General features: G+C 47.2%; 1 protein-coding gene and 1 long non-coding RNA gene across 6 annotated transcripts in view; one reads left to right on the top strand and one right to left on the bottom strand.

Annotated features, from left to right (window-relative positions):
- The window catches only part of DSTYK (dual serine/threonine and tyrosine protein kinase), a 50,039-nt gene that overhangs the window by 12,768 nt on the left and 24,132 nt on the right, over positions 1-13,139 (top strand). For all 4 annotated transcript variants that reach the window (XM_003999411.6, XM_045049020.1, XM_045049021.1 and 1 more), the window contains exon 2: positions 6,018-6,403. In XM_003999411.6, coding sequence (XP_003999460.1) covers positions 6,018-6,403 — 386 coding nt within the window. The remainder of the gene's footprint in view (positions 1-6,017; positions 6,404-13,139) is intronic.
- Positions 10,458-13,139, bottom strand: part of LOC102901138 — a 41,229-nt gene continuing 38,547 nt past the window's right edge. For both annotated transcript variants that reach the window (XR_002151356.3, XR_002151357.3), the window contains one exon: positions 10,458-10,689. This is a non-coding gene — a long non-coding RNA (uncharacterized LOC102901138). The remainder of the gene's footprint in view (positions 10,690-13,139) is intronic.

Genomic DNA, 13,139 nt, shown 5'->3' with positions numbered 1-13,139 from the left:
CACTGCTTGTTTGTGGAAATGCAGATTTGGATCCACTGCATTGCCTCAGCAGGTTATTAAATCCTCCCATAAAATCCCGTGTATGTCATTCACTTTTGGAGAGGACTGTAAGTTCGATGCTGAAAGTGAGGTAAAAACGCTTTACCCAGCGGAGGGAGATCCTTGGGTACCAGGAGCAAGGATTGCAGTAGTAACTATTGAGACCTGAATTCACTCTAAAGCCCCGCCAACCCCGCCAATTGCAACCTTGGTGGCGATTATATTATTGCAGTTGTGAGTTGCAATAATATAAGGTGAAGGTAGAGTCCATTTCGCCTCCTCCATGTAGTGCCTTCCCTACCTTGGCCATGGACTGCCCCTTTCCCTGGGCCTTCGCTAACCTCTTGAGTGTATATTAGTGATGGGAATGGAAGACAGGCAAGGAGCGAGTATTGACCTAGATCCCTTGCCATTACTCCAAAAACAATTCAAGTAAAGTGTCTATCCTAATGGGTCACTAGAGACGTAAAAAGATCATTAGCATTTTTTCCCTCCAGTTCTCCCTTTTTATCATAGTCCAAAACTGAAACATAAAGGATAATAATCCAAACGGATAAGAGGAGCATGACAAATTTTTCTGAAAAGCACCTACCTTTTCTTTTAGAAAAGGGGCTCTAGAGACCTCCGGCAGAATAACAACTCTCTTTAAAAGCGTGTACCAGCTAGTGGTAATACTGCGTTGTTACTGTTGTTTTTCCCCCACGGGCTTTATTTATTCCTCCTGATTTGGGGCAGTTTTCAGAGAGACTCTGTCAGTCCTCTTTAAATCGGGGTCCTGCAGGGGCGCCTGGGTGGCGCAGTCGGTTAAGCGTCCGACTTCAGCCAGGTCACGATCTGGAGGTCCGGGAGTTCGAGCCCCGCGTCGGGCTCTGGGCTGATGGCTCAGAGCCTGGAGCCTGTTTCCGTTTCTGTGTCTCCCTCTCTCTCTGCCCCTCACCCGTTCATGCTCTGTCTCTCTCTGTCCCAAAAATAAATAAACATTGAAAAAAAAAATTTAAATCGGGGTCCTGCAATCACCAAATTGTGTTTGGCCCCAAATTGGGAAAAATGTAGTGGGCGTGGGGGAGGAAAAATTTCTCCTCTTTCTGGAGTCTTCAGCCAGGCCTAGGAATTAAACCGATGTTTGATGGGTACGCAAGAGAAAAACGCACACATTTTATTACATTTTACATGTACATGAGAGTCCCCACAAGAGCTGAAGGGCCAAAGAAACAGAGCTGAGCATATATAGACTGAATTGGACAAAAAGAAATAAATTATGAAAACGTGACAAGGCAGAGGAGCTTGGGCTAGAGCAGTTAGTGGTAGATAAGGGTTAGGCTAACAAGGCTTATTTGTACTGATTTTTCTTGGCCTTGACTCCAGGTCTCTGGTGATAAGAACGTTGCTTTCCTTCTGGTATAGCGAGTTCATCCTCCAGATGGGGGTTTTATCTCCTGCTTTCAGGAAGAAAAAGGGGAGGTCAGAGCGCCCTTCTTATAGTGCCGTGTGTCAAATGCCTTGAGCTCAAAACACCCTTATGTCAAAGTGGCACATTTGGGGATGGCATATTCCACCATCCGTCACGGTCGCTGTCTGTTACCAGGTGTTGAGCTGACCCCCTGAGACCTAGGTCCAGCTCCTGGACCGTCCTGTGTACCACCTCTTGTCTGCTTAGATAAATGGAGAAACGTGGGCTCTGTTTTGTTTTTTACGCTACTGGTTCCTCATCTATAAATGGGGATAATAATGGTCCTTGTCTGGTAGAATTGTGGGCATTAAACATGATGAAGTAAATAAAGCGATGTACTTAGAAAGGGCTTAGTAAGTGTTACTGTGGGGGAGGAAAGTAATTTTTCCTCTGCTCTCGTGGGTTCTTGGCCGAGACACCTCTGAGATAAAAAGACACATAAACAGGAGAAGAACAAACACCTTAAACGTGTATACCTCCCGTGTATACCGTGTATAACGTGTATACCTCCCATGTACGTGGGAGGGAGCAAGGAAAAACTCTCCAAAAAGGCCCACGCCACCACCCTAAACATCATCTCCAGCTACAAAGACGTTGGGGGCGGGGAGACCGTTCTGGGAGGTCACCGAGAGAAGCACTGTGAACGGGGTAAACGTTTGTTCTGCATTAAGATAAGAGTTTCTAGAGATGTAGACTCATCTCTGTCTTCCTGGTACAGAGAGGGAGCCGCCTTTGCGAATGGAGATTTCCCTCCAACGGCTGTAAACGTAAATGTTTCTTACAAAAGGGTAACTTGTACTCAGTTTTCAGAGAGCTTCACCTGTGTCTGCTGTTTATTTTTAAATAGCCGGCTTAAAATCAATGCCAGAGAGGCATATTTTGGGGTGGTCTATTTTGCTCCCCATTCACTGTCGCAAACAAATAAACCAAATGGGTTGCTGCTGTAGGTCCTCTCCTCCTCCTCCTTCCCGGTGGAAACCTTTGTTTAGAAGGAACCCTAACCAAGACGATCTGTATTTAAGAGGCATCGAGAGAAGAAGAGCCTTGGCTTGCACTTAAGACAATTTGATTCGAATTTGCCTGCAGCTAGCCTTGGCAGGGTTAATGTGCTCCCGCTGAGAAGTCCTGCTGGTCCCTTCTGGCAGCCCCATATGCAGATGCTGTTATATTAATTACAAAAGAGAACCCGATTAACTCAGAAGTCCTTTAAGTGTCAGTGAGACAGCTGCTCCCGCTCTGAAGCCGGTTTTCTTCCTCCTTCCTTCGCTGCTAAAAATGCACTCTCCACAGATCCTCGGAACCCCTGGCTAGTTTAGTCAACTTTTTGATCTGCAGTTATCTTAGTCCAGGGAGAGCTTGCCTGATTCAATTCACAGATAAAAACAACCAGACCAACCACCCATCCCCCTCAGTGGGTCTTCTTTGACCCGTGAAAACCTGATGGCGCCCTGGAATTTTTGGAGCTGGAAAGGATGTTGGAGATGATGTCATGCAGCTCTTTGAGTTCACAGATGAGATATCCAAGGCCGAGGAAACTCAAGTGAATTGCCAAAGTCACCGAGCTAGTGAGCGGCGGAGCCTGGGATACACTCCTCCCTCCGGAGCCCTTTGCCGAGAGAGGCGGGGAGTGAAATGATCTAGGGTAGACTTTGTTTCTGTCCGTGCCCTTGTTCAAATGTGGTACACCTGTGTCAGCCATCAATGGAAAAAGCTAAAGAGTAGTAGCAGAAGCAAAGGGCTTGAATAGTGACGCGTTGAAAAACAGATGGCGAGACCCACATGGAAGATTTTTCTTCAGTCCACTAGTTGCACGGAGAATCCCAGCAGAGTGCCTGGAAACACATATTAGAACTGGGCTCAGCACCAGCCCCCTCTCCCACTGCAATGGTCTGTGGTGGTTTGACCCTAGCTGGTTTATTTGTGGTGGCTGTTTGTGTCACTACAGAGATTGGGGAGGAGGGTGATAATTTGGGTCAGATGATTAACGGGGTGTGTCTCCTGTGGTTTTGGCTGATGGAGCATGTTTTACTGGCTCTCCTATAGTTGGCCCTTTGTCTCAGAGGTTTTGTGATCTCTCCCTCTGGTCCTGAAAAGTGATGAGTTGGTTTTAGTTCAGCCATTTGGTTGGTTTTATCCACTCTCCACGCTCATTTAGGTTTATTTTTTTTATTATGTGTCAACTGTTGTTGTAGGAGTTACAAAGGTTGTCGGTGCGGACTTTCACCTGGACACCTATCTATGAATCCGAGCAGCACTGGGGAAAGAGGAAGGGATAGAAAGTGTGGGTGAGAGGGACTCTAGCTGGCGAATCTATCCTTCTCACGGCTCAGACGGACACCACTAGAGCTAAATTCTGTGAGGTGAACGGGTCGGCCTTATTCTGTTGTCCAGGTCCAGTCTCCATGTTGACATGAAGGTTTTTAGGAATAACAGTTGCCCCTAAACTATTCACCATGGTACTAGACTTTTCTGAGTACTTGCTGGAGCTGCTTACAGCTTTCTGAAGATAATTCTCCCACAATAAATAGATTCTTACACCGAGCAAGCAAGTGCATAAGCCAGAGTACTTAACGACGAGTCAGTCACTGTGCTGGGTGTTGAGGATGCAGAGAAGAATATGGCCCTTCCTGCTTATGATCGTTGTAAACAGATAACTAGAATTGACCATGATAAGTGTTGTTTAGATAAAACAAGATAGGAAGGGACTCAGGACTAGCCCATTGCTACTTGCTAGGTGGTCACACAAACAATTGACCAAGGCCCCCTCCCCTCCTCTCCCTTCCTCTCCCCTCCTCTCCCCCTCTTCTCCCCTCCCTTCCCCTCCTCTCCTCTCCCCTCCTTTTCCCTCCTCTCTCTTCCTCTCTCCTCCCCTCCCCTCCTCTCCCCTCCTCTCCTCTCTCCTCCTCTCCCCTTCTGTCCTCTCTTCTCCCCTTTCCCCTCTTTCCTCTCCCCTTTCTCCTTTCCTTTCCTTTCCTTTCCTTTTTATTTTTAGGTAATCTCTACACCAGCATGGGGTTCAGACTCACAACCCCAAGATCAAGAGTCACATGCTCTACCGACTGAGCCAGCCAGGCACCCCTTCCCCTTGCTTTTAGATTGTGGATCAAAAAGACTAGACCCCTTGCTGGTATGTTACTCTTGTGCTTGGTAAATACCTTGCACACAATTAGGCACTCTGTCACCACTCCTTTCTTTCTCAAAGCAACCCAGCTCTTTCCCAGGAGAGTAGATTTCCCTGTCTCGGAGTCCCGTGTTGCTGATGTACACGTGCAGGCTGGACTTACAGTCAGTCCAGCAGGTGCTGGTCTTAGAGACAGGCATGAAAGGAGGGGCCTAATGAGATGCACAGAGGGGTCGGGTAAAAGCAGACTTCTTGAAACCTTTTGGTGGTGCCATTTGTGGAAGAGAAGGAGGTTTGAGGATTTGTAATGGGACAGGTACATTCCGAAGTAGAAGTGCTTCTTAAACAAATTAGGCCTCCCTTACATGAACAAAGTAAACAGCTCTTGGATGGTTCAACAGCTCATGGTGAGATGACTGAAGCGAATCCCTTTCAGCTGGTACCATACAACATTTCAGTGAAGGGGTATGTGGCTGCCCAGAGATCAGCCTTCTTACAGCCTAAGAACCCAGGGTCTGGGCCTTTCTGAACAAACGCAGGGGCTGCCTGAATCCTAGGCAGGAGCGGGCACCGGCACCCGAGTCGGGAATGATTGCATTCAGAATCTGAGTGTTTCAGGTCGATGAATTCCTGGTTCCTTTTCCCAGACAGAGGTCTCTCATACTTTAGGAACATAAACCGAAGTCTCGCCATCCATAAACCGAAGGAATGTGATTTGGCCAGGCGATATTGATCTTAACTGAGCACCCGAAGTTTTAAGAGAACAGATGACTTGGCAGCTGGGATGCCATCACCCGCCATCAGAGAGATGAACTGGAAAAGATTCTGGAGCTTCGGCAAACTTGAATAACATTGTATTTCGATATATGTATATGTAAAGATTAGCTCACACATTTAGTTATAAAATATGTCATAAATGAGGAAGATAAGCTAACACTGCAGATGGTGGAGACATTTAAAAGGGCCTTACGTTCAAGTGTTCGGTCTTCTGTCACAAAGGTTTTCATTTTCACATGTTCAGGTACAGTTTCTCCTTGGGTTCCCATCCTGATTAGTGTAATCCTTTCTGGCTCTGTCATGTCAGTGATTTTGTGATTGTGGTTGAGTCCTTGTATACTCCTTGACCCTCCACTGGATGTAAAAGGAAGGGGAAGGGATCGGGTCACTGCCACCTTTCTAGGTAGAGGCACCTGCTCTGGGGACAAACCATGGAGGGGACTTCTGTTTGATATTTGAGGAGCCTGTTCTGATTGAGATGTTTTCCTGATGTCTTGTCCAACCAAGGGCTTCTGAGATACTTCTTCCCTAGGGCCCGGCCGTCCTGACTGGGTCTCTGTGGGAGTCTCTGTCTACCCCTCCTCACTGTCTCTCTGTACTCTCCTTCTCACCCTCCCCCTCCCCAACCAGGCCAGCTGAGCTGCATTGCCTTTCCAGCTAAGGAAGAGAAGTACCTCCAGCAGATTGTGGACTGCCTGCCCTGCATCTTGATCCTCGGCCAGGACTGTAATGTCAAGTGTCAGCTGTTGAACCTGCTGCTGGGGGTGCGGGTGCTTCCCACCAGGTTGGGCAGCGAGGAGAACTGTAAGCTTCGGCGCCTCCGCTTCACCTATGGGACTCAGACTCGGGTCAGCCTGGCACTCCCGGGCCAGTACGAACTAGTGCACACGCTGGTTGCTCACCAGGGCAACTGGGAGACCATCCCCGAGGAGGACCTGGAGGTCCAAGAGGACGGTGAGGACGCTGCCCATGTTTTAGCCGAACTGGAGGTGACGATGCACCATGCCCTCTTACAGGTACCCGTCTCGTATTCCTTCAGTTGCGCGCGCACGTGCACACACACACACACACACACACACACACACACACACACACTGGCTTTTCCTGTAGTTGAGCTCTCTCAGAAAGTAGTTTGGCCCTCGATAGCCTGGGCTCTGAGCATCAGCCAATAGAGCACATAACCTGGGAAGTTGAAAGCCAAGGCCACAGCAGTGCCCACCCCTGCCTCTGCCACCCTGCTGCAAGCCCCTGCACAATGTACTTATCTCCTTGCCCCCCTGTCGCCTTTTCTGCCACAGAAGGAATGGGCTACTTGCACCTCAGGCTTTCACAGAATAACCATGGTCAGGGCTAGAAATCCTTTTTCATTTCTCAGCTGCAAGGTGTTGCTAGAATCCCTTTCTAAAGGAACGATAAGGTAATAGATTATTAACGCTCTTATTAGAGCCGAGGCCAATTGAAGAATCTTGTGAGTTTTTCCGTAGACCTGGCCATTATGTACTAAGTGGGACAGGCCACGTCTCCTACTTTCTAAGGAACTCGGGAACCCGAGAACAGGTCTGGCTCAGTGCAAGGAGATACGGAGATCCCGTCATCTGAAGAACGTCTTTGCTTCTCTTTTGAAGTGAACTCCCGAGAGAGAGCTACACCTCTTGCAGCATCTTCCGACAGATCATATTGACTCTCTGGTATTCCTGTCTCCACTTACGAAGGACTCAGCTCTTGTGCTGGCTTCCTCTGCTACCCTATAGCTAGGACTGGGCTGACTGATTAGACCGAGTGAGGCTCGGCAAAGAAGGTGACTCTGTCAGGGGTCAGGAGTGGGTAAGATGAAAAGAATGCAGACCTGCTCAGAACAGAGAGTCTCTTCACGTTGGTCAGCTGTGCCGGAAAGGAAGGGCTAGTCTAGCAGGACTAGGAAATTTGCTGCTTCTTTCTCGTAGCCTCCTTACCTACCCCTGTTCTAAAACGCCTGAACTTCTAGTCAATGAATGAGTCCTTTGGTTGTGACCATGGCCTCTGAGACTCCAGAAGTAGAAAGTGTCATCTCATTTCCTTCCAGAGACCAGATTTCTTTTATCTTGATAAATGCTAGAGGGGCTGCGTGCACAAGCCAGCGTTTTCTCTGAGCTGAGTTTCGGCAGCGGCTTTCCTCTGTTTTCACACGGAGAGCTCGCGCTCCTTAGCTCCAGGGTTGCCGAGAGGGTTCTTGGAGGACCCTGATGGTAGCTCTGACGGTAATCCTTGTTTATTGACCGAGGCTGCTCACTTGACCCGTGAACCTTCTTCACAGTTCACGAATACTTGAGCCATACACAGTCTTTCTGTGATATACTGGCCTGGCCTGGTTCTTTCAGGTTCCAGTGGCTCAGTGGTTTTCAGACTTTCTCAGAATTTCTTAGAATCTCATTCACTGGGGTCACCTGGCTGGCTCAGTCAATAGAGGATGCTACTCTTGATCTTAGGGTTGTGAGTTTGAGCCTCACATTGAGTGTAGACATTACTTAAAATATACGTGAAGGATTTCATTCACCGTAAGAAATAACATTTTAGGGGCGCCTGGGTGGTTCAGTCAGTTGGGTGTCCCACTTCGGCTCAGGTCATGATCTCATGGTTCGTGGGTTCCAGCCCCGCATCTGGCTCTGTGCTGACAGATCAGAGCCTGCAGCCTGCTTCGGATTCTGTCTCCAGCTCTCTCCCCAGCTTGTGCTCTCTCTGTCTCTAAAATAAATAAACATTAAAAAAATAATAAAAAAAAGAAATAACATTTTATATCAAGACCTAGTACATATATATATGTGTGTGTGTGTGTGTGTGTGTGTATATGTATACACGTATACATATTGACATAAAATTTCATGAAAGAATACTTTTACTTTTTGCAAAACACACTGTTATCTTCTCCTCTATTTGATTTCATCTAGCAAAAATGATGACAGAAACCTACTAAACTTGATGTTGTGAGGTGCTACATTATGACCTGTAGCTTAAAAAATACCGTTAGACGGCTGGTGTAACTGCTGTCGGCTGGGCCGTGATTCTCTTCCTGTTCTTGTCTTTTATTTTTATTTATTTTTTTAATGTTTATTTTTGAGAGAGAGAGAGAGAGTGAGCAGGGGAGGGGCAGAGGGAGAGGGAGACACAGAATCCGAAGCAGGTTCCAGGCTCTGAGCTGTCAGCGCAAAGCCAGATGTGGGGCTCAACTCACAAACCCTTGAGATCATGACCTGAGCTGAAGTCGGACGCTTAACCGACTGAGCCACCCAGGCGCCCCCCTGTTCTTGCCTTTTAAAAAACAATCTGGGAATGTGAGCAAAGCCATGTGCGGGAGAGGCACGTTCTTTGATTGATTTCTCTGGGTCCCTTCATCTTATTGGCTTTAATTTTTAATGCTCATTTACTTTTGTGCCATCAATTGAAGTACTTCAAGCGAGCCCCGGACAGGAAAGTGAGAGCCGTTCCCCAGGTGCACGTCTGAGCACTCATCTTCCTGAGAAGAGCCCCCCTTGCCCACCCCCCGAGGTGTGCTGAGAACTCAACTGAGGCACCGGCAGAGGAGGCCACTTGGTTGGGAAGTTGAGCCACCGGATCAGCTTCTCTCTCTGCACGACAGAAATACGGATTTTCTTTCTTGAGGAATATTCTTCACCAGTCTTGAGGAATTCTCTAGGCTCTTGTGCTCTGTTTCATGTGGTTTGTGAGGCTTCCTTAGCCAGTGTTTCTCCGGATCTGCTTTCGTCTCCAGTGGTTTTGATGTAGAAATAGCAACGGACCCCAACGGTTCCAAGTTTGGAACCCCTTGATGCTGTGCCTCAGAGAAGCCTTAGTTGCCTTTGTGGAGCTCCGGTCTGCTCCACCGCCGTGGTCGGGTTCCTGTCTTCATTAAATTCACGGGCCTCAGTGCCGGGAGCTTGCTGCCGGGAGCAGTTCACAGCCACCTTGAAGATTTTTGTGCCAGTGAAAAAGATTTTTTTTTTGTTTAGCTCCGGTTATTTTTGGGACCAGTGAGTTAGCTCTAAACAGCCCTTCCATTTGGTTTGCAGAGGGTGATAAAGAAAGGAAGCACTTAGCTCAAGGAAACCAAGATTGAATTAGGGGAAATGAGATGTTCATTTTCAACTGTCAAATTATCAAAGCAGAATTTCCCCCTACCCTTGTATACAATGGTCATTCTTCTAGTATGGTACTTTAAAGCTCTCATAAATTAGCCGTTTTTAGTTTGTTCCAGAATATGCTGACCCACACGGCCCCTTAGTGTTTGGTATTCCCAGCTTTGTAGCTCTGGGTCCCCTGAGATTCCCAGTTCATAATTCAGCAGCAGAGGAACAGAGTCAAGCCGTTAGTTTCTGTAACCTCGTTTCGTGTTTAAAACATAGTCCTTTCCAGTTGGCGACATATTTCACCCTTCACCACGCTCACTGGGTCTGTCTCCACGTACAGACTTCCCCTTCCCCACCCTTCCCCCATCTCTGGCACGTATACTACCACCTTCTCTTACAAGTCCAGTGGAACATGGGTGTTTGCTTCAGAGTTTCCTCAGTCTGGAGTGTGTGTGTGTATTTTTCCTGTGAACACCTATGAGAAAAGGAGTAGAAAGGAGCTGAAATGATTCAACTTTCTGAGTCTGAGCCGGGACTCCTGCAGCCTGGCTGTGGCGTTTCGCTTATGGTGGCACTTACAGACTGACAGTTACTCTGCTGGCCTGTGTGTCCCCACCCTTTGGATGAATGTACATGTCACCTGGCAGCCAGACTGCCACACGCTGACATGGCCATTGGCTCAGGGTGATGTCTGGTAGGGTATCTTTCAGGGAACTGAGGTAGACTAATGTTTCTAGGCAAGCTCTAATGAGTTGCAAGTAAACCTTTTTTTTTTTTTTTTTTTTTTTTCTCACTGCTGTTAACTCTAACCAGTTGGAGTCATAAAGTTTTCTCTTTATAACCCTCAGCCAGCAGCTAGCAATGGGCATAATCTATTAAAAATTTTTTTTAATGTTTATTTATTTTTGAGAGAGAGAGTGAGCAGGGGAGGGACAGAGAGAGAGAGAGAGACACGGAATCTGAAGCAGGCTCCAGGCTCCTAGCAAAATTTTAATGTCCAAATTTATGAAACAGTGTTTCTGGAAAGTCCACTTCTCTCAAATTTTTGTCTAGTCATTGGCGTTTATGACGGTGCCTTATAAGACTCAACTTGTTGTGTGTTGCTTCCCTTTGGTTAGACACCATATCTTCTCCCGAATGTCTTTAGATGGAAAAGTAGCAGTGAAGTGGTATAAAGTCACAAAGAAAGCCGGGTGAAGGTCCTGAGGGCAAGAAGATAGATACCTTTTAGGACTAGGAGATAGTATGTGGAATTAGGTTAAAAAATGGCCATTCCAAGGCAAAAGACCCAAAGTTGTGGTTACTATGTATGAGGGGGAGAATGATACTCTAGAGAGAGAATTACAGTAAGGAAACCATGATTTTATGGGGCAAAGAGAAAGGAGAACTAAAGTGTCATGTTAATAAAGGGTATCGGAGGTTCAGGCAGATGCGAAAGTACAAACTCCTTCCAGACTGTGAGCCTGTACTCGTCCTATTTAGCTTGTCTCGTGCCTTTCCCCTACACACGCTGACATACGTAGTGGGCCGTAGCTGTCCAACACGTGTGGCTCTCAGCCAAGAGACCCGCAGACACCTACTGCAGGTTAACTTACCTGGTAAGGGTACGGGTGGTTTAGAGGCAGGTTGGCTTTTTGTGTTTTTTGGGGGTTTTTTCCATGCTCTTGAAAAAGGAAAAAGAACGGCTTGAGTCTGAGGCTGTGTTTTCTCAGATCACCACCAGCGCTTCATTTGCGGCCTTCCAGGGTTAGCTCTCAGGGAGACAATCTGCCGGAGATTATAGTCTTCATCTTCCTCTTTCACCTGTTTTCCAGGATCCCGTCTACCTCTTTCTTCAGCCTGGAGGCTTCCCTCTGTGTTTTCACCAAGAGCTCTGCGTGTTTCACTTTGAGTCGAGGATGGTTGGGGTGGGGATTTCAGCGACTCAGAGGCCGAAAGTACTGTCAGCAGACAGTTGGGGTTATTAAAAATACTCTTTTTGACTTCCTTCCTTGGCATCTCAGCTGAGTCCCTGAGGATTGTCTCACGGCAGAGCCTTTGCTTGGTAGGATATACTTTTTAACCCGGGAACTAGGATTGTTAGGATCCCTAAAGTCACCTTGTCCATCCCTTATCCTTCTTTCAGAACTTCCCCAACATCAGCCCGGACGGTTCCCGACACACAGTGGACCTTCGGTAACTGCTTAAACATGCTCTCTGTAGTCTGTCGGACCTGGATTTACGTGCTGGCTTTGTCAGTTAACTGTGTGGCTGTGCTGGTTCCCTCGTTGGCAAGGGGGGGGTGGGGGGGTGACAGTCCGTGTCTTTGAGGACTGGTGTGAGGCCTAAATGAGAGGGTGTGTGTCAAGCACTTAGCACAGTGTCTGGCACACCGTCAGTCCGTCCCCTCCTCCCTGGGTGACCTAATCAGTGTCCTCGAGAAGAGAATTTCCCTCCCCGTCAGTTACCAGTCCTTTCCCTGACAGCCATGTTGGCACTCCTTCCTCTTGTCCAACCAAAGTCACTCTGGTTCCAGCTTACTTACAGTTATTATCCTGCTCTAGTTAGAGACAAAGTTCTTCATACGTCATTATGAAATACTTCTGTGATCACAGAAGACAAAGATATTGTTAAAAGGTAAATAATACAAAAGGTAAAGTTACAAAGTTAGAAGTTAAAGGTTTCCCTTCCTTCTTCTCTCTTCCTCTTGCTACTACTTTGCCTCTCTGCTTTGATGAATGTAGTGACAAGACAATAAAGCTTCCGATTCCTGTTGTTTATTATTCTAGAGAGAGAGAGCAAGCCTGAGCAGGGTAGAGGGGCAGAGAGAGAGAGAGAGAGAGAGTCTTAAGCAGGCTTCAAGCTTAGGACAGAGCCTGATGTGGGGCTCAGTCCCACAACCCTGGGATCATGACCTGAGCCAAAAACAAGAGTCAGGCGCTCGACTGACTGAGCCACCCAGGTGCCCCCAGATTCCTGCTTTTATCTGTATCTATGGTACTGGATGTTTGGATCACTGTTGAATACAGCTGCAAGGCAGATTGCACAGAGGCTACTCAGTATATCTTCAGCAAGGCATTTTCTATAATGTAGCAAGGATAGAGAGGTATTTTCCTTAATATGTAATTGACATGTAAGAGTGATCGTTCTTGGAACCGTATAAAGATGAAGAGGAATCATCCTGTGTGAAAACAAACAGGAAAAGTCTCTCAACAGTCCTGTGAGAATGGTGGGGGAGGAGAACGGATGGTAAAGGTAGGTAGAACACAGGGACAGGGACTGAGGTCGAGGCCACGTTGGTTGCGTACTTCTTTTCTGTGTGATGTGAGCCTGAGGTCAGAACTGTAGAGAAAGCGAAGACATCTGCGACCTACCTGAGTCTATGGCTGTCTTCTGTTTGAACCATCAGTTAATATACTCATCCTCGGCCAGAACTGAGTTTCCGTGATGTGCCATGAACCATAGATTAAGGAGTCTTCCCCAGTAAGAGCCAGTGTTCTTAGGAAGTGGTCAGGCTTCTTCAGTGATTGAGCGATTTCTTCTTGGCATTTAAGATAATGTCATTTTACATCAAAGATAAACCCCAAGAGGTCACTTCTGGTGTTTGCAGGGTAGCAACCTCCTTTCTGTTCGTTCTCTTAATGTTGCCAAGAAAATTGATGGTGAATATACC

This window comes from Felis catus, chromosome F1, assembly GCF_018350175.1.
Source record: "Felis catus isolate Fca126 chromosome F1, F.catus_Fca126_mat1.0, whole genome shotgun sequence".
Lineage (NCBI taxonomy): Eukaryota > Metazoa > Chordata > Mammalia > Carnivora > Felidae > Felis > Felis catus.
Note: the sequence above shows the minus strand (reverse complement) of the source record. Positions and strands in the feature narration are given on the sequence as shown.